The sequence below is a fragment of the Mus pahari genome, chromosome 13 (assembly GCF_900095145.1).
Source record: "Mus pahari chromosome 13, PAHARI_EIJ_v1.1, whole genome shotgun sequence".
In the NCBI taxonomy this organism is placed as follows: domain Eukaryota; kingdom Metazoa; phylum Chordata; class Mammalia; order Rodentia; family Muridae; genus Mus; species Mus pahari.
In genome coordinates, this window is record NC_034602.1 from 46153315 (window position 1) to 46173930 (window position 20616).

Consider the following 20616-nt stretch of genomic DNA (forward strand, 5'->3'; position numbering starts at 1 on the left):
GAAAGAAAGAAAGAAAGAAAGAAAGAAAGAAAGAGAAAGGAAGGAAGGAAGGAAGGAAGGAAGGAAGGAAGGAAGGAAGGAAGAAAGGAAGGAAGACTAGCTAACTCTTTGACAGTTTCTTCCTTCCTCCCTTCCCTCCCCCTCCCTTCCCCTTCCTTTACTCCCCCTCCCTCCTATCCCCCCCCCTTCATTGGTTTAATAGACAAACACTGAATTTCATGCTTGCTGTGACCCAGGTGATATTCCAGGTGATGGAAACTTAGCACTGAACAAGACACCTGAGTAATTTGCACTTGGCTTAGTTAATATTGAGAAACTAGTATGGGCAATTCATGAAACAACAGTATCTTAAATTATATTGTATAAGTGTACTTAGCAACTGGTAACTGGTTCAGTTAATTGTATATGTTTCATATTTCACCTGTAGCAGAAAGAGCATGCTCCCCTAGAGTCTGGAGGGTAATACCTGAGTGTCTGAGGTTTAGATAGTGGCTGAGCATCCCCGCCCTCCTCCCTCTCCTCCCCTTCCCTTGCACCCCCTTTCCCTCTTTCCCACCTCCCTTTGAGTCCAGGTCTCATGTGATCCATTCTGGCTTCAGACTCACTTTGTAGGTGAGGTTGCCCTTTAATTCTGAATCCTCCTGTATCAGTCTCCCAAGTTCTGGGCTTATAGGCTGCACACTGCACTTGACTCAGATCGTTTCACGTTGTAACTGATAGTGCTGTCTGCCACAAAGCCTGGAGGGCAGAATGAGAATGGGTATCTATGAAGAAACCATGAAATGGAGAGAAACACTTCAGTGAGAAAAAAATAATCTAGGGATTATTTACATTATTGCTAATGAACCAATATGTCATATGTGAGTTATCATTTATGAACGGCTTTCATTTTTGCCTACTTATTTTGAAGCAAAAATCAATGTTTGAATTGTATGCTGTTTACTATCATGTGGAAAAGATAGCAAAAGTTGTTTTAGCAAATGAAGTTATTTCTCAAGAGTTTCTTGCCAGTCTTGCTAAGCATACTAATTTCAGTGTTTTTCATGGACACTTTACAGTGCTCCGTGTCCTCTGGCTTCTCTTGTGTGGTAAGTGTCTTATACAAGCTAGTAGACATGCTAGGGAGGGATGTTTAAAGCCAGAGGCAACATTAAAAGTGTTTGCTGGGATGTTTTTAATTATCAGTAATGGTTTCAGTAAGCTTTGTAGCTCTGAATGTTAGAACTAAAAGTGTAAATGTTTAATATGCGATGGCTTCCTGAAACCTTCCCTCTCAAAGCAGAACAAGAATACTGTTTCCTGTGTGCTGGCTGATTTCCTGTAGATTGCTTGTGCAGTGCCAACATAGATCCTCAGATGGTGCTGACACCAGCTCTGACCACATGCTCCTGCTGTGCACACGCCTGGCTCCTCCCTCTTTACTTATGACCGTAGGATAGCATTGTTACAGAAGTAAGAGAAGGAATTCCTGTTTGTTTGTTTGTTTTCCTGAGACCTTATTGTATGGTTACAGACTCTGTTTTCCAATTGGAAAACTATGTTTCTATTACCAAACATTAACAATTTCTTGAAATAATTAATTGAAACAACCAACCAATGAAACAACCAACAACCAGTACATAGCAAAACTATCCTCTCAGAGTAAAGTGTTCCTCCAAAGTCAAATAGCAGTATGAACATGTTCCTTTCCCAAACACTCCCCCTGGGAAGAGCTATGAGGCTGACACTGGTTGATGGAGCATGTAGACCAGTCAAGCAGAGCTTTCATGTATGCTTTTCTGTGTGCTTTGAGTCCGTGGTACTTTGAATGAAACTGCTTCCTGATTTGAAACTTGCTTTCAGAGAATATTTCTTTGGCAAATGGGAATATAGTTTAGTGGTAGGGCACATACCCAGAATACAAAGGCCCTAAGTTTGAGTGCCAGTATCACCCAAAACAGATAAACAAATGGATTCAAATGAATAAATCTTTTTCTTCATAATGTTCTTTGTTGGTAATATTAAGATTTGGAAACCTGATTCTCTAAACAGCTTGGGAGATGGAGGGAAAGGCTCTAGGAGGTTTGGACAGACTGGGGTTGAATTACAACTGAGCAGCTAACCAGCTGTTTGCCTTTGGAGAATGCTGTGAGAACCTTGGTTTATTCCCCATGATACTGACACTGGTTGATCAGAACATCTGAATTAGTCAAGTAGAATCCTTTTCCATTACAGCCACATAGTAAGTGCTGCACTAATTTTGTCCCTATTGTGTCTCTTTGTAGTAGAGGTCTGTTTGTTTGGGTTGTGGAAAATCAAAGACGATTTTGGGTTACAGCTAGTTTTGTTTTGATGATTTTTTCTTAGCAGTAGTATAACAGAAGAATTAGATTACTGGAGATTTAGTAGGTTTCTACCGTGGCATCATTATTATCTTGATAATAATTAGTATCTACAAAGTATAAAATTAATGCATATTAGTATGCATATATATGCATGTATATGTGTGTGTGTATATGAATAATTTAGTTCTTACTAGAGCTTTATAAAATTTGGTATTATTTCCATTCTATGGATGATGAAACTGAGGAAAGGAGGCTCAATAATTTTCCTACAGTTAAGTGACAATGCAAGGATGAGTTGAGTATTTCTTTTTCTCCTTAGAACAGCCAACTTTCATCTGCAATACTGACACTAATTTAATTTTATATGGTTTTAAATCCTTGTGTCGACCTAGAATGAGACAATGAACTGTTCTTGAATTATAAGTGGACAGTCACAAGGCTCTCTTTATTCCGTAGTGTGGACTTAGGTCAGGTAGTGTTACTGTTCACTGCTTGCTGTAGCATGTGTAGTGTCCCTTTCAGTCACTACTCTCTCTCTCAGGGAGCACTCACCTCAGACAGTCTAAGAAGAGCAGGTGCTGCATGGGTCCCTGCTTCTCAGCAACCTTCTTCATGTTGCATTCCATCAGTAAAAGTTTCTTGTTTTGAGAGAGAAGTTAGAAATTGCTTCTGTGTGTTCAAAATATTTTTGTTCATTTTTATAACATCCTGGGAAACCATGAGCCAATTAAGTATGGACGTGCACCTGTTTGCTTTTTTTTTCTTTCTTTGCACCTAGTCAAAAATAATTTCCCATTTAACAGATGCTTGAGTGCTGTATACAAAAACATTATTATATTTTTGGAGCACTTATAGCACAAAAGAAAATAAATAAAGAGGCAACTGTCTGCATGAAGAACTAAAGATGGCTCTATGAAGAACTCCTTATTTGCGTACACTGAAGGAACATGTTGGTTAACCAAGAATTAAGTTATATAGAGGACTGTGCTAGGAAATGAATCATATTCATATTAAGTCAGTGTTGAGGTAGAAGCAGTAATTCTAGCACTTTTTGAAAAGATTAGTAGAGACCTAAGAAGCAGCTTCGGGTAGCTGTAAGTGGGAAAGAAGTAGCTTTGTGTTGGTAGTGGGGTAAATGGGAATAGATGGCTATAAAATTATAAGACATTTTAATTTTAAAAATGCCATAGAGTAGGAAGGGAATGAGTTTGTATCTCATAATTCAATCAAAACCATAAAATGTTGAAAAATAACTTACTGTGAGGAGAAACTGCTATGCTAATGCTAGGGTCAGGGTAAATTAGTAGAGCTCCAGCAGGCAGTCAGAAGGGACTGTTAGCAAAGGGATTTTATTTTTTCTTCAGAATAACATACCACTGTAATTAGATATAGCTGCATGTAGCTTTTAGGCCTGTTATTTGTAAGTTCTGCCTTCTTGACCATCAGACAGTCTGAGGTGTTGTGGAGTCTGGGGTTCTTCACTTGTGTTTTGATGCACTGTAATATAGTACTGTATGCACACATCTGATGATGGGGCTCTCATTCCCCTTTGTTTTCTGCTGTGTAGTGTGCCCTAGTAAATGCTAGCTAGCATCTTCTAAAGGCCCATTGTTCACCAGACAATAGAGTATATCGTATGCTGAAACAAATACATAGAACTTTAAAACAATTTTTTTTTTGAGATCTATTAATCCTACTACATACAGGCTAGGTGTCTCATGCTAGATGTAGGGAGAATAAGACAGTGGTAGACACATGAGATTGATCCTGACCTCGAGAGGATATTACATCATTCATTCTGTGTGAGTTTGAATTCGGTGTTTGGTATATTAGAAAGTGATACTAGAGAATTGTCCCTGATGGTACTAATGTTTGCCTTAAAAGCATTTAAACTGAAATATTTGACTTGATAAAGGTTTGGACTGTTTATGGCAGTAATAAATCCAAGATATTTTCTTTTCTTTCAGGGGTAATGATTAAGCAAATCCTAATCATGAGATTCTTAAGTAGTTGCCAAGATAATAAGCTGAGCTCTTGGCAGGGCGTGATGCTGTGCGTGGTCAGTGGGCCATAGCCATTGGCAGCTGGTTAAGTTACCTGGCTCTGTTTCTTCCTCACTTCTGCATGAAGTGTAGGAGGGAGACTAAAGACTGTGTTTACTGTTTCAGCCACCCCATCTCTTAGTAAGTTTCTGAGCTATAGTGTCTGTGTGTATCAGTAGATTTTGGTGACAAAATTCAGCGCATGGCATATATGTTCTTCAAGGACAGCTTAATGGCATTATAGTTGATACATTTCAGAAGCTTTGTATGGTCTGGATTAGCCAAATGGAGGAGAAAAATATCTTTGTTTTTTAGTTGACTTTTAGCCCTGCCTGTGTCCTCTCCCTAATAAGCTTCCCTTATCATTTCAGTGTGATCTGTTATTTTTACTTTTATTTCGATGCCTGCAGTTTATATGCTTTGGTTCTGGTTGGCTTGTGATGCTGAGGACAGAGCCTGGGGCTTTATGCTGGCTTGGCTACTAGGCAGCATGTGCTAGTGAGTCACATCCTTGTCCCTGTAGCTTATATTCTGTAATTTACTGCCTAGACACTTGTGATAGACATTATGGGTGACAAATATCTATCTTCAGATTAAAATAAAGCCAACATATCTTATCAAGGAGATTCAGATAAGCATATGAAAACACATCCCACATTATGCTCGAGGGAAATGCCAGTGAAAACAGTGAGATATGTCATACCCCTCAGTTTGGAAGACCACGAGCACTGACGGTAGGAAGTGTTGACTAAGTGTGGAACACCAGGGACTCATATCCTGCTGGTAGTGGACAGTGGTGTAAATGGTGTTAGGAGGCAGTTTGGCCATTTCTTATAAAACTTGCCAGTTTTCCGTGAAGTCCAGTAATTCCACCTGTTGGTATTTATCCAGAAGAGTTGGAAAATTATACAGAAACCTATACACAGCTTTGTTCTTGATAGTAAAGCTTAGCAGCCAAGATGTCTACCAGCAGAGAATGGACAGATAAACTAGGTGGTTCATCCAGACAATGAGATATTATTTAGCATAAAAGGAAATGAGCCAGTATGAAGAAACATGACTCTCTGTTCCTGTGTGTGTGTGTGTGTGTGTGTGTGTGTGTGTATACAGGTATGTACGTGAGTTAATGTGGGTGCTGTGGAGGCCTGAGGTGGATGTCAGCGTCTTTCAGTCACTCTTACATTTTGGGACAAGGTCTGTCATGAACCAGGAGCTTTCAGGTGCCACTGTGTTAGCTGTCCAGCAAGTCCAGGGTCTTCCTGTGTCTGTCTGACTAGTAGGGATCATAGGTGCAGCCTTCTGCTGGGCCTAGACTTTTATTTTTAAAACAGGGTACTTAGTTCTTATTTACAAAGCATACACACTATTGACTGAGCCGTGTCCCTGGTTTTCTAGTAAAACGGACCCTAAAGGTTGTATAGTAAGGATCTAAACTATGATAAAAGACAAAACTAAAATGATCACTATTTGCCAGGAGCTGCGAGTGAGGGATGAACAGGTAGAACACAGGGGTTGGGAAGCAGTCGTCCTACTACCCTCTGTGATATTTTAAGTGTGGCTTCATGTTTCAGTGACTTAACCAAACCCATAAAATGTACAATAAAAGTGAGCTTTATAAAGTATAGCCTTTGGGTGGTTACATGTTGTCACAGTGTGTATGTTCATCAGTGACGTGGATAATTAGAAAATAAGATTGGAGTGAGGATTTGTACTACACCAGATAAACTCTGAGTTCTCAACAAGCTTCTCCTTTGACACTTTTCTGTATCACTTCCACCCCAACCTTAAGCCACCCTAGTGTGCAGATGGAACTCAGTGTGGGTAGGTGTCTCACCTGAGCTAGTAGTCCCCTCAGAACCCTAGGCTGGGGTTCTTGACCTTCACTGACAGTAGCCCAGTTAGTCTCTGCAGAGTCACTTCCTGTTGCAGCTCCACCCTCACTTGATAGTGTTTTCTTCCTCTAAACTGGGCAGTAAGACTAGCTTATTGGAGAACCGTGCTTTGTTGCTTGAGCCAGCCCTGTGCAGTGTTGTGGCTTAATGTCCTTGCCCTGCCTCCCATCCACAGTCCAGAAGAAGCTGTGGGGAGAGTTTGAGAAGAGGGGAGCAGAAAAGAGCAGAGCACTGCTGGTTGACACCCTGCTAGCGGGTTTTATTATTTGTGGGTTCCAGAGTGCATCTCACTTCCTGCTGGAACTTACTTTTGTTGTCCCTTTTACTTAGTAGTTTCTCTTTCATCAGGTCACAGCAGAGACAGTTTTGGACATGTAAAGTCAGACACATTATTTATTAGGCATACTATAGTAATACTATAGGTAGGGTATGGGTCGGAACAGGCTCTGCCCTTGACCTCACAGAGTATCTTGATAGTTACCTTTGCTACTAATGGAACCCCTTGAAGGCTATGTTTAGTATTTTAAAGATGCATTTGGATATTTTTGCATAGTATATTGTTTATTTTGTTCAGTAAGTAAACAATAATGTCTGAGAGTGAATAGACTTCATGTTAAGCCTTAGATGAACATGAAACAATTGAGCAGAAGTACAGAATCATGGAATTTGTACTGCCTGCTTAGATTTATCCTCAACCATAAAGGGGTGAGAAGTTGTCAGTTGATACACTTAGATTTCTAATCCCCTGAGTAATTTCTTAAAAGACTTCTCAAAACATTTATATTTAAAAGCCAATTAATAAGTAATTCAGTAAACAAATAATTTTGAGCATTTCTGTGAGTCAGATCCTGTTCTAGGCAGTGTAGAGAGGACTGATCAAAACAAAGCCTGCGATTTCATGACTGCATCTCAGTGTGGGAGTCAGTGAGGAGACAAGGCATAGTGCTGCACACTGTGACAGGGGCTGGGGAGAGCATGGAGCCAGCAGAGAGCACAGGCCAGGCAGGGTAACCTGGGATGAAGGGAGTTCGTCAGCCATGGTATGTCAGGGAGAAAGCCTAGTGCTGGCAGAGGAAACTGCAGACATGAGCTTCCCTGCCAGTGACGAATGTATGTATTATTCTTTGCTTTACTGAGAATAGTCTGTGAATCTTTCTACAAGCAGGTCTCTTCCTGCTTTTCCTGTTTTCCTCTGAATGTTAACAACGCCTATTTAGTCAAGATGAAATAAATGACCACACTTTCTTATGTGTACTTTATAATATGATAGACATTTCATATTTCCATTATCATTGTGTTTAATGTAACTATTTGCCACATATGTTCTTGCCTGTGTGTATGGAGACATGGTTTTCACTAGTGCATTTTGGGAGCTAAGGTCTATGAAATACTGATGGAGAAGGATTTCAGCTGTCATGTTTGAAACTATTACACTGCATTCATTACAGCCATGGATCTTATAGACTAGACTGAATTTTAAAATAAGTCAGCTAATCTGATTTAAAGTGATCATTCTTGTTGAATTAATCTAGAAAACAACTGAGAAAGAAAAAAAATGAGGCATTAGAGTATAGCAATAGAGTTAAGAACTCATGACTTGGATTTGTGGGCCTAAGTCATACTTTAAGGAAATAGTATTCTTAAAAACAACAACAGAAAAATAGTAAACTGATGAGAACAGATACTACACTTGATCTTAGCCAAAGGCCCAGAAGGGATTGAGACCCATGCCATGAGAGCCCATCCCTGACACTATTAATGATATTCTGCTATACTTGAAGACAGGAACCTGGTACATCTGTCATCTGAGAGGCTTCACCCAGCAACTCATGGAAACAGATGTAGAATGCCATAGCCAAACATTAGGCCGAGCTCGGGGACTCTAGTGGAAGAGAGAGGAAGGATTAAAGGAGCCAGAGAGGTCAAGGATACCATAAGAAAACTACAGTATCAACTAACATGGGCTTACAGGGGCTCACAGAGACTGAACCACCAACCAGACAGCATGCATGGGATGGACCTAGGCCCTCTGCCTAGATGTAATAAATGTGCAGTTCATGTGGGTTCCCTAACAGCAGGAGCAGGTGCTCTCTGACTTGGCTGTCTGCCATTAAATCCTTTTCCCCTAACTGGGCTGCCTTGTCTAGCCTCGGTAGAAGATGAACTTAGTTCTAGTGCAACTTGATATGGCAGGACTGGTTGATATCCATGGGAGGCTCCTAATTTTCTGAAGAGTAAGGCAGAGGGAATGGAGGAAAGGGAGGTGAGAGGTGGGACTTGAGGAGAGGAGGGAGGGGAAGCTTTGGTGAGGATGTAAGTAAATAAATAAATCAATGGGAAAAATAATACTGTGTGTTGGGAAGGGCACATATGCCATAGTGTTGTACATTGTCAAGGTCAGAGGACAGCTTTGTGGAGTTGGTTCTGTTCCACATTTGGGGGATCAAAGTCAGGTTGGGGATAGACTTTGGGGTGCCAGAGGACTGAAATCAGGGCACCAGACTTGCACAGTGAGTGTGCTTACTCACTGAACCATCTCATCTACCCTAAATTTAGGAAACAGTATTCTGGGTGGAAATGTAGATCACAGTTGTCATATTATTGATTGCTCCATCTTCCACAAAACCTCATATACTAGAACTGTCATCATTACACACCTGCTGTGTTTGAATTCCTGTGCTTTTGTTCTGGCAATTTCCCACAACTGTGCCTGTCAGCCTTGCCTTCGTTCCACTGATTTTACTGTGTCACTGGAGTGACCTCTTATGAGTCTGATTGCGTTTGTCCCTCCTTGAAACCCCTTACTGACTTTGCTTAGTCCTTAGATAAGATCCAAGTTCCCTAGATCTGGAAAAGAAAATGGAAAAGGAGATGGAAAAGGAAGGGCTTAGACAACTGATCTCCCTGCAGTCTACTGCCAGTGCCTTACGTCTTTTCCTATGCTCTGTACTCCATACGGACTTGCATGTATGTCTGATGTCACTGACTCTCTGCCTGCCACTGAACGTTTTCTTTTAGGCATCCTTCTCTCCCCTCAAGGCCATCAGCTGTAGGGCCTTTTAAATTTTCTAAATGTACTTCAAGAAAAGTGCATTGTCTTTCCTAGTCTGGATTAGACTCTGTCCAAGTTCCCATAGCATACCATTTTAGTGCTCTGTAGGCCATTGTAAACAACAGAAATACATTTTCAAGGCCAGAAAATCCATGATCAGGGAGCTGGCTGGTAGGTCCAAGCATTCTGTTACATTGTCATGCTGGAAGAAGGAAGGGCAAGAGAGCATGAGATAGGGAGGAATGCAAGGAGGGCAAGGGAGGGCAAAAGATGAGTTAGCCTGGAGCTTCCTGTTAGCAGGGACCTGCTCCTGAGGGCGGGCTCTCATGACCCAGCACCCCTGTTAGGATCCTTCCCCAGTACTGTTACACTGGGGATTAGGTTTCCAGTGCAAGGCTCTTTTGGGGGTGGGGCGCATATTGAAATCATGATATCATGTAGCTAGCTAGTGTTCTTAATAGTTCTAATGTAATGTCAGAACCTGCCTGTCTTCTTTCTCTCTAGATTGTGAACTTTAAAAAGTACATCATACTTTTTAGCTTTCTAATGACTGCATTTTCTTTTTAACGTCTAATGTCAATCTTTGCCTTACATGGCATAGAAGCATCAGAATTAACCAGGCCTTAAATATTACTCAGCAAAATCCTAGTTTTAAACTTGTGATAAATGGGAGAATGTAGTCTCTCCCCTGTTTTTGTGCTTAGCTGAGCAGACAGAGTGATATATAAAGCTACCACAGATTAGTAGAGTACAGTATAAAGTGATGCTTTTAGGTAGAATGATCTGAGAATATGAATGGGAAAAGTTCAGATTCATTAACATTTCATAGCCACTTTTTGCTTTCCTTTCCCTAACTGCTTGCCCTTGCTAGAATGTCTGTAGCCGTCACTGACTCATTGTATAATCTTGCTAAGATATATTCGAATGCTTTACTCTTGTTCACTGTTACTTTTCCAGTGCCTAATACAGCAGGTTACACAATAGATGCCATTTATTTAATTGATGAGCTGGGCTTTGGAGAGGGAAGTATGTACTATGTAGTACTTGTGAAAGATTTTTATGAGCGAGTTAGACCTTGAAGTAGACTTTGGCGTATTTCTTTTAAATGAGTTAACTTTTTTTTTTTTTTTAATGAAGTACATTCAAGTAAATAGTTACCCATCAGTAACTAGTTAATTTTAATCAGTCCAGGAATTGATTTTGAGATTGGATCTTGTTCTGTAGCACTGGTTGTCCTAGCATTAGCAATGTCACCTAGACGTGTGGCAATCCTGCCTATGCCTGAGTACTAAGATTATAGACATGTATGAACATGCCTGGTCCAATTTTATCTGTATTTGCATTTTCCAGGTTATATGTTACTCTTAATTTTATCCTCAGACTTTATAGTCTGAGTAAGCACCTAGTCTATTCGCTTCCGTTTAGAGATGAGTGAGATAATTAAGACCACTGACATGTGGTTTGTTCACAGTTAACTGTGGACAGTTTACAACAGGGCCAGATTTTAACTATTGGTGTGATAACCACACTGTGGCAATGCCACAGATTATAGTAAACCTTAAAGTCGCTGCGTCTAGGAAGACCTCTGCTTTTACTGATAGTATAGTTAAACATTATTTTGATGGTTTAGTAACATCATAGTAGTATGTCTACCAACTTTGCAGTGTACCAACCAGCACGTAGGCTGTGAGGAGAGGGAGTGCAGGCTGTCCTGATTGGCAGATAGGCTTTTACTAGTCACAGCCTCAGAAGAGACCCTTTCGCCCACCTGGCCTTAAGCCTTTGTAGATCTCCGTGTGGCTTATGTCCTCTAAATAGTGCTCCATTTTTATTCGTTTATTTTATTTTTATAGTCCTGCGGCTGAGACCAGGCCTCATGCTTCCCAGGCTTTGTGTAGCCCTAGATCTTTAGTTTTGACAACTTGAATATAATCTTCTGTTTCTCTTCTATTGGAAGGGGTTTAACCAACAAATAGATATTAAAGAAAACATGAGAAATAAGATTTGGAAAAGGTCTCTTGAAAAAAAATCTTGTTGATCTAAAATTGGACATATTCGAAAAGCCAGATAGACAGATGCTTGGATTATCATACATAGAAAACTGTTACACTCCCCTTCCATACTTGTTCTGAATGTCTCTACACTTTCACTTCAACTAAAGTGGGCTGTACAGAAGAACCCTGTCCAGTCCATGTTAACTGTTTCTTCTTAATACGAGCAAATCTCTTTTTCTTTAGAAATATTGGATGCAAAGAGATCTTCAAAGATGAGGAAGTGTCAGAAAAATTGAGGTGTCTCTGCCTATTGATAATTGCATTACTTAATTTTTTCAAGTTTATTATATCTTTGATGTTCAAATTATTCTGGTAAGACAAAAGTTCTTGGTCTTGGTCTGAAGTCTGATTTCCTTTTTCTTTTTCATTCCATCCAGCTATGGCAAGGTAACGTTGTCCTCTGCTTTGTTTCAGATCCCTGTATGTCGCTGAGTCCACCGTGCTTCACTGACGAAGACAGGTTTAGCCTGGAAGCACTTCAGACAATACACAAACAGATGGACGACGACAAGGACGGTGGGATAGAAGTGGACGAGAGTGATGAGGTGGGTGGGGCTCTCTCCTGCCTGCCTTCTCCTTCAGTCTCTGTTCCTGGATTCTTCTGGTTGCAGTTTGGTTCTCAGTGCCTTTAGCTTTCTTTTTTTAAGCTGTGATTTTGCTTATTGTATTTACATGGCTTTTCTGACTTCCTTTGCTTGCTTTTCTCACCACCCCTCTTCCTCCTTCCCCTTTCCTTTCCATTGTAATTGTGAGTTCACAGATTGGTAGTTGTGGAATTTTCTTTTTTTGAGATGAGGGTGTGAAGTATAATAACTCAAGCTAGCCTTAAACTCTCCCAAGTTCAAAATCCTTAACCATAGTTGGGCCTCCAGACATGCGCATTGTCCCCATGCTTCCTGGTTACATAAACTCCTTGTAGTCATGGCTTTCACAAGCACATACCCTGCTCAGTGTCACTACCCAGTGCTTCTATACACACCACTGCAAAAAGACCTGTTAACAACAAGTAGTTGATTCCTGGACTCAGCTGGGCAATGTTTTTGTTACTGTAGGTATGGGCTTTGGTTGTCTGTGGCAGTTGGCATATATTTCTGAGCTGCTGTGATGTTTTGCTACACTTTATGATTTCTCTTTCTGTATGTCTGTCATCCAGGAGTCTGGGTGGGAGTTTATTACTGCCTGACAGCTGGCTTCCAAGTGGTAGCATTCCAGGAAGTTCTTGTGTGTGAGTGCTTACCATGCCTGTAGTTGCCAGGGCTTGCTAGTATCAGATTGGCAACGGCAAGTCATGTGCATTAGCACAGTCTATGTGGGAAAAGAGTATTGCTACCTCACAGTGACAATCTCTAAAGATTTATTTATGTATGTTTGCATGTATTTATTTATAGTTTTTGAGACAAGGTTTTTCTGTGTAATAGCCCCTGCTTTCCTGGACTCAATTTGTAGACCAGGCTCTGGTCTCAAACTCACAGAGATACATCCACCTGCCTCTGCCTCCCAAGTTCTGGGATTAAAGGTGTGTGCCAGCATGGCCAGCCTTTATTAATTTTTTGAAACTTTAATTTAATTACATAGTTCCCACCTTTTTTCCTCTCCCTCTAAATTCTCCCATGTACCTACCACCTCTTTCAAACTCATGGCCTCTTTTTCTTTAATTGTTGTTATATTTTGTGTGTGCGTAATGTGTGTGCTGTGCATGTATACCTGAATGCATAATAAAACTTGACTAGTCTGTATAATGTTTCTCTCTCTCTCTCTCTCTCTCTCTCTCTCTCTCTCTCTATATATATATATATATATATATATATATATATATATATATATGTTTGTTTTCAGGGCTATTTTGGTGATCAGTAGGTGTGCTATTCCCTTGGGAAGACTATCCTGAACTCAGCTTTCCTGTAGTTCTTTGTCTGGGATTGAGGCCTCATGGGCTTTTGAGCATGTCTGTTGGTACCATTATTCATCTCATCTTTAGCCAGTCATATTGGTGAGACTTCACGGATGGTAACGTCTGACATTTCTAGGAGACATAATTTCACAGTGAACTCTTCCTAAGGCTTTTATCTATGGTTTAATCCCCTCTTTCTTGAGCCTTAGGTGCAGGAGTTATCTTGTTGCTCACAGATGAGTATAGTCCTCACTCCTCATCAAGGAGACTTTGCTGTAGTCAGAAACTATTACAGAAAACAACAGTGGATCAAAATGCAGAGTTGTGGAGTCCAGTTCCAACTGATATATTTACAAGATGAGCTCAGAATTAAAACAATAAAAAGATTGCTACACCGTTATATAGCAGCCAGAAACTCATCAAGTAGATGTGGGCCTTTGCGAGTCTCAGCCCATCCATGGCTAATGTTGACCTGCTTGATCTTATGTGGGTCTTGTACAAGCACCAATGGCTACTGTATCACTCCTCCCCTTTCTCTGGCTCTTAACAGTCTTTCTTTCTATGATGGTTTTTGAGCCTTCAGGCTAGGGGCTGATAACAGTGTCCTATTTAGGGGAGTCTGCATTCATTACTGCCCATTAAAGAGAGAAGTTTCTCTTACCAGAGTTGAGATTAGCACTAATCTATGTTTAAAAGCATAAAACTTAGAAGACAGTTTGACAATATATCCATTTAGCAAAACAAGAGTAGTAGGTTCCCCCTTAGGGACTATGTCCTTCCTAATGTGTACTCAGGTTAATAGTACCAGGCCAGAATTCACTCTTGTGGTGCAGGCCTCAAACCTAATAAGAAAAGAGTTGGTTACATCCACAATGCTGATGACATTATACACCAGTGGGCACATCTTGTCTGGCAGATCAATATTGTAGCATTTTAGGTCTACCACAGTTGGGCAAAGTTACCACTGGGTACGATGTTTCTCTCCCAGAGGCCTGAATATTAGAGCATGAAAGCTAAGTAGCAAAGAGGAAGTTTGCAGGCCAGTTCCAGCATGATTTTTCTATGTCCTACATTGTGAAGTCTTCAGTAATAGAGTCCAGACAGATATGGTGGGCAACCAAGAGTCAAGTCAGCATCCTGTGTTGGTTCCCCCATATGACCACCTGACACATTACTTATGAGGAATTATAAATTACTTGTAATCTCATCCCGAGCACGGAGAGTTTTGTTAACTGACACCGTCTGGAAGGATCATTGTCAGCTCATCAGGTGCCCCAGTTCGTAAAGTCCTGTGTTTAAAAAGTAGAGCTTAGGATTTTATTAATATGAAATTTATAGGAAATACTGTTTTTCCTTTTTGATTTTGATATTTAAATATAAACGCAGTGGGCATTTCTACTTTACTGGTACCTAAAAAACATGTAGAAGTCCACCGTTCAGTACAGTAGCCACTAGCCACATATAGTAGTTGAAATTTGAAAATGAGATATGCTATTAACTGTAAAAATGTATTTAAGTGTGAATATTTGAGAAAAATAAAGTATGTAAATTGGAAAAATGGAGGCTTGGGAGAATGCTCCATCTGCAGAATGCTTGCTGTGCAGACATGAAGACATGTGTCCGGATGCCCAGCACATAGATAAGCTGAGCACAACGGCACGTCTGTGATCTCAGTGCTGCTGAGTAAACACAGAATGATTTGGGCTCTTCCTGTCCAGCCTGTGTAGCTGAATTGTTAAATTCTAGATTGAGTAGATATCCTGTCTCAAAAAATAATGGCGACTGCCTGAGCATGGTACCTGACACTGGCCTCTGGCCTTCATATACGTATTGTACAGTAACTGTGCGTGTATATGCAAAATATTGGTTACGAATGTAAGATGATAATGTCTTGGATATATTAATAACACTAACTGTGATACTGAAATTAACTTCTTTTTGTTTAATGTGACTTTTAGAAAATTTAAAATTAAACATTTAGATCCATTTTGTTTTGACAGCACTAGTATAGGGCTTAAATGAATAAGTTTTTAATTTTGCAGTTCTTGGGCTAGTTTGGTGTCTTCAGTTTTATAATTGTTTTTTTTAAATGAAGTATCTCACTTAAAAAGTAAATAGTTCTGTTATAGGCCTCAATTAGCCATAATTAGGAAATTTCATGAGTTTAATAAGAAGCCATAATAAAACAAAATTAAAGTACTTTAGTTTTTTGTATTTTGGGGATTTTAGTAGCACTTTAAAAAAAATTTCAGAAGTATTTAGCATTTTATAATGCTTCATTGCTTTCTTATTTTGTATTTTGGTTATATCAGAAGGCATTGATCAGTATAGTTTGTATTCATTCATATGATTTTGAGCTAATATTTTTGGGCCTTCTGCATGCCAGATGTCCAAATAGATGCTTGGAATAATCGATTGGGAACAAACCCGATGAAATCTGTGCCTTAGAGCTAATGATGTTCTGGCAGGGCTTGTGAGAGACTCATTTAAGAAACTCAGTGCTTAAGTGGGAAAGGGGATCCGGGCAGGAAGATTGTGGGGAGGCTATATGTAGTTTATCATCTTTTGGTGTCTATGGGTCAGAAACTGTAGTGCTGGAGAGGAAGGTGTACAGTTAACTCTTACATTGCTGCCACCAAACTGGCAGAATCCAGTTGAGAGAAACAAGGTTTCTCTTGGCTCATGATTTCAAAAGTTTCATCCTGTCAGAGTAGGGAAATCTTGATGGAGTGCATAGTGCTTGCTGGTCATGTGTGGTGGAGACTCTTTATATCATGGGAGATAACAAAGCAGAGCTTAGGACTGGAATCAGGTCGTGGGCATAACCTTCAGCAGACATCACTCAGTAGATGGCTCTCCCACCTCCTAATGCTTACACAATTTCCCAGAACAGTCCACCAACCCATGAGCAAGTGCTCAGAACATGAACCTGGGCAACACATTTCAGATTCAAGTCCTAACAGTGTGTTATCTAACTCTAGTTCTCTTTTACATTGCTGGTGATGTACCTGCTAGTGTTACTCAATCCAAAAGCCTGCTGCAGGGCTTGAGTGCAAAGGGTGTTGAGGGATAGATCCACTTAAGATCCTCCTCCTGTGTTCTCATGTCTTTACTTGGTGTTAGGCCATTTGGCTCTCTCCATATGGCCTTGTAAAATAGCACTGACTTCCCCCAGAGCAAGTAAAAAGAGCTCTAAGCAGAAGAGTTGGGTCCCTATGAGAAGGACCAGTAACATAGTAGTCATAGACGTCGATCTTTTTAATGAGTGTTCTTTTTTCTGAAAGTATGTATGTCCACCACATGCCTGAGTGCCTGGTAACCATGGAGGCAAGAATAGGGTGCTAGTAGTAGAGTCAAGGTCAGCAGTAAGCTGCCGTGTGGGTGCTGGGGACTGGACTGAGGCTTCTCTTCAAGAGCATCAAGTGCTCTTAACCATCTCTCTAGCCCATTTGTATTTCATCTCGGAATGATGTTCCATTGTCTTTCTTTTAGCCTGCTTGCTGGAACTTAGATACTGTCCAGGCTGACACTCAGAGAAGGAGGTTAGGAAAATAGATTGGAAGATTCCTGTCCTATTGGGGCCACCATGGGTGCTGCTTATCACAGCTTGTTTCTTTACTGCCAACTGCAAATGTTCAGTAGGAAGCATCCCCACATGATTATAAAGCATTAAAGTAGTAAAATTATATCAGTTCCTTCAAAAGGCCTCATTTTAAAAATGATACATAATCAAACTTTTCAGAGCCAGCTCTTTCATAGGATATATTTAGAATTTTAAGGAATGATGTGTGTGACTGAAAGTTATCTGAGAAGTAGTGGGGCTGGAGAGATGGTTCAGTGGTTAAGAGTGGCTGATCTTCCAGGGGTCCTGAGTTCAATTCCCAGCAATCACATGATGGCTCACAACCATCTGTAATGGGATCTGATGCCATCTTCTGGTGTGTCTGATTTAATGGCATGTGTGTTAATGTTACCATGTTCTCAAAGACCTTAGACATAAGGAATGACCCATAAAAGCATCAGTTAAGCCTGCTAGCCCATGAGTACTGAGAAGGTGCGATGCCAATGGAGATAGGAAAAAGGCTGGTAGGTCAGTAGACCGCTGTACCTCAGTAGGGGGAAAAAGACTCAGGAGTTCCTAGCTCTAGGATTCTTTAGTCTTTTCACACTTGTCTTTAAACACAAGTCTCACTGATGGAAAATGTTAAGAGAGCTTAGGACTAATACTGTAAATCACTCAGTGCTCCTGATGGCCAGGAAAATAAAGAGCTGGCGGAGCGGACAGTAGCTTTGCCTGCATGCAGGTCTCCAAACTATTGTTGTTGCACCTCTCACTATAGGAAGGAATTTCTGCAAATGCACTCTCAGATACGATTTTAAATATCTATATTTAAATAACATGCGTGTATATTAGATGTTAAAAAGGTGCATATAAACTATTTACAAGTGTTAAAAATGGGATACAATTAAACATCTTCCCTCTCAACTGCATTAGATTGTATATCCTTCTGTGAGAGGTCTGAACAACTCCAGTTGGAAGTCTCTGTACAAATACATTATAAAAAGAAGTTCATGGTGTATGTCCCATAGTCTGCTCACATTTTTCAAGAGCAGCCAAGTCTGAGAATCTTTTAAGGAAGTGCAGAGGCACTGCTGTGTTTGCAGATTTCTCGAGAATCTTATGTTGATATCTGTGATACTGGCAAGAAATGGCAGAGCTCAGTTATCTGTATACCAATCTAGAAAAGCATATGTGTAATGCTGAAAAGGTAGATAATTTGATATGGGAGGATATCACTGAACTATATATTCTTTTTTGAAAAAGAGCTTTTCCCATAAATTTGTTCCTATAACTATTTTAGGTGTGAATTCTATAAAGTTTTAAATTTAATTCATATTGGGAGAATAAGTGTCTTAATACTCTGAGGAGACCCTAGAAATAATGTGTGAAATAGCTGCAGGTAGGGTATCGAGGAAGCTAGGTGGGAGGGATCTTTCAGGCAATTTTGATATAAATGACTCACAGAGATGTGCTAATCACCAAATATTAATCCTATCGTTTTTGTTACTTCTTTGATTATTTGTAATTTAACTGGGGTTCAAATTATGAAGAAAGATACAGGTCCAAGTGTGTGTCTGGAAGCAGGTAGGGAAAAAGTTTGGGTACATGTATATGTTATCTGTCTTTACAGAGGAAAGAAGGAGAAAGCTCTCTGTAGCCAAATCCCAGGGTCTCACAGTAGAAAAAAAGTTGATAAGGGAATTGGCCCAGTGGGGGAGAACCTACTCTACAGACCAAATCAAAGAAAGCTCCCTAGAAACCCTGCAGTAGCTTGACACGTGTTCTCGAGCAGTGCCCAGCCCTGCTGAGCCACAAGTCTGGGTGGAACCAAATGTTCAGTTGTGCCAAGTCCTTTGATTGTGCTATCTGATGAAACCTGAGAGTCATTTCAGAACACTGATAGTAGCAGAGGCACTTTATCTTAACTTGGTGCTGACTCAGCATCTCGGTTTTACTTGTCATCATTGCATCCCTGGAGAAACAGCCCAGGACCCAGTCTTCCTTGTTCCCGGGCAGCGCTTTGGTCATCTGCAGAGTGCATGACCTCATTGCTGTGAAGGTCTGACAAAAGGCCCTGCTTTCCCCTTGTTCTTATTGATTTTGCTTTTCATCAAAGTCCATCTTGAATTTTTTCTAGTACTTTCTGTAAAAAAAAAAAATGTGGACCTATAAAAGAGTTAGGTTTATATTTTTCCAGAGAAAATCCTTAGATATTTCTGAAGTAAGGTGGTTCACAACCTAGATGGTTAAGAATCATTTTGTAAATTACTGACTTAGATTTTAGTGAAATGTTCTAGTATTTTTCTATTTATACCTAGGCTTTAATTTCAATTGTAAAATTCCTATCCTGCTCCAGTTTTTAGTTGAGTACCCGGCCTCTTTATGTGTTGTTGTGACAGGTGTAGAACTCATCTCCTGAACTTCCTCCTTTGTCTTTGGGATTCCAGCTCATTTGCCAATGACATTTAAAGAAGTGATACCCTTTTAGAGTCTGCCCATGCTATAGTGGATGGCCCCCTCACCCACACACATGCTGGTAGCACAGCTCGGATCCAGTGGCTTTAAAAAAGGCTGCATGGAAGATGGCCTAATCAGCCATCATTGGGAAGAGAGGCCCCTTGGTCTTGCAAACTTTATATGACCCAGCACATGGGAACACCAGGGCCAAGAAGTGGGAGTGGGTGGGTAGGGGAGCAGGGGCAGGGGGAGGGTATGGGGAACTTTTGGGATAGCATTTGAAATGTAAATAAATAATAATTTAAAAAAAGGCTCCATGAGGTTGGAAGGGAAAAGCGGTGGAAAAAGTATATGGAAGGAGTTAGAGGGGAAGGAATTGGGGGTGGATATATATAGGGGTGTGTGTGGTATGTGTCCGTCTGTTCGTCTGTCCCATCTGTCTGTCTGTATATGAAATTCTCAAACAATATAAAAAAAAGAGAAAGGGAACAGATTCTCCCAGAGTATTTCTTACTGTGACTATGTATGTCCTTCAAAGCAATTACTGTAGGTGAAAAGATTCTCTATAATCCTTTTGTACAAGTTACTCCCTGGTTCTTCCTCCCAGCCCCATGTTCCCAGGAATAAGACTCAGACTCAGAATATATTCACCTTGGCCATATAGCTAGGCTCTTCTCTGACTAGACATAACTTAATATATTCCATATATTCCAGCCTACTTTCTACCATGTGGCTGGTTACCTGTGCTCAGGTGCCATACCTTCAGCTCATCACATCTTTTCAGCAAGTCTCTCTGCTTCCTTCTCTTCTCAAACCCTTTCTCTCTCCTGGATGTTCTACCTCTACTTCCTGCCTAAGCCATAGACCATATACTATTTAATTGACAGGCGATAAATCCGTACAATACACAAGATGTTCTCTCTATATCCTATTATTTGTTTGTTTATGTCATAGCTTCTACCATACAATTCTGATTCATTGCAGCAGGCTCTTTCTTGAAGCTGCATTAGTTATAGGCAATTTAAGAAGCTCCTTTAGTATTTAATAGTAAAGTTACATGTAGACTAAATTGGCCCTTCTAGTTTACCAGGAACTTAAACACCATTGTATGTATAGTTATTGCAGAACAATGAGCTTAAAATGGTAAATACAAACTCAGAGAGAGTGGCTATAAGATCTGTTGAAGAAACAAGTACTTCCAGAATTGTATTTTATGGCATCAGAGAACAGTAAAACATTAAACTCAGTAGTACATTTGCCTCTTTCTAGGCATGACAACCTTGTTTTAACTGGAAATCTTTTTTGCTACTTCTTAGATTCTTTCAATTTAACTCAAACCACA

At 40.3% G+C, this 20616-nt stretch overlaps 1 protein-coding gene and 1 pseudogene across 3 annotated transcripts in view; one reads left to right on the plus strand and one right to left on the minus strand.

Moving 5' to 3' along the window:
• The window catches only part of Stim2 (stromal interaction molecule 2), a 151479-nt gene that overhangs the window by 59750 nt on the left and 71113 nt on the right, over positions 1-20616 (plus strand). For all 3 annotated transcript variants that reach the window (XM_029545104.1, XM_021210818.1, XM_029545103.1), the window contains exon 2: positions 11779-11909. In XM_029545104.1, the coding sequence (XP_029400964.1) occupies positions 11787-11909 (123 nt within the window). In that variant the 5' untranslated portion in view covers positions 11779-11786. The remainder of the gene's footprint in view (positions 1-11778; positions 11910-20616) is intronic.
• LOC115065304 lies at positions 7856-7977 on the minus strand (annotated as a pseudogene).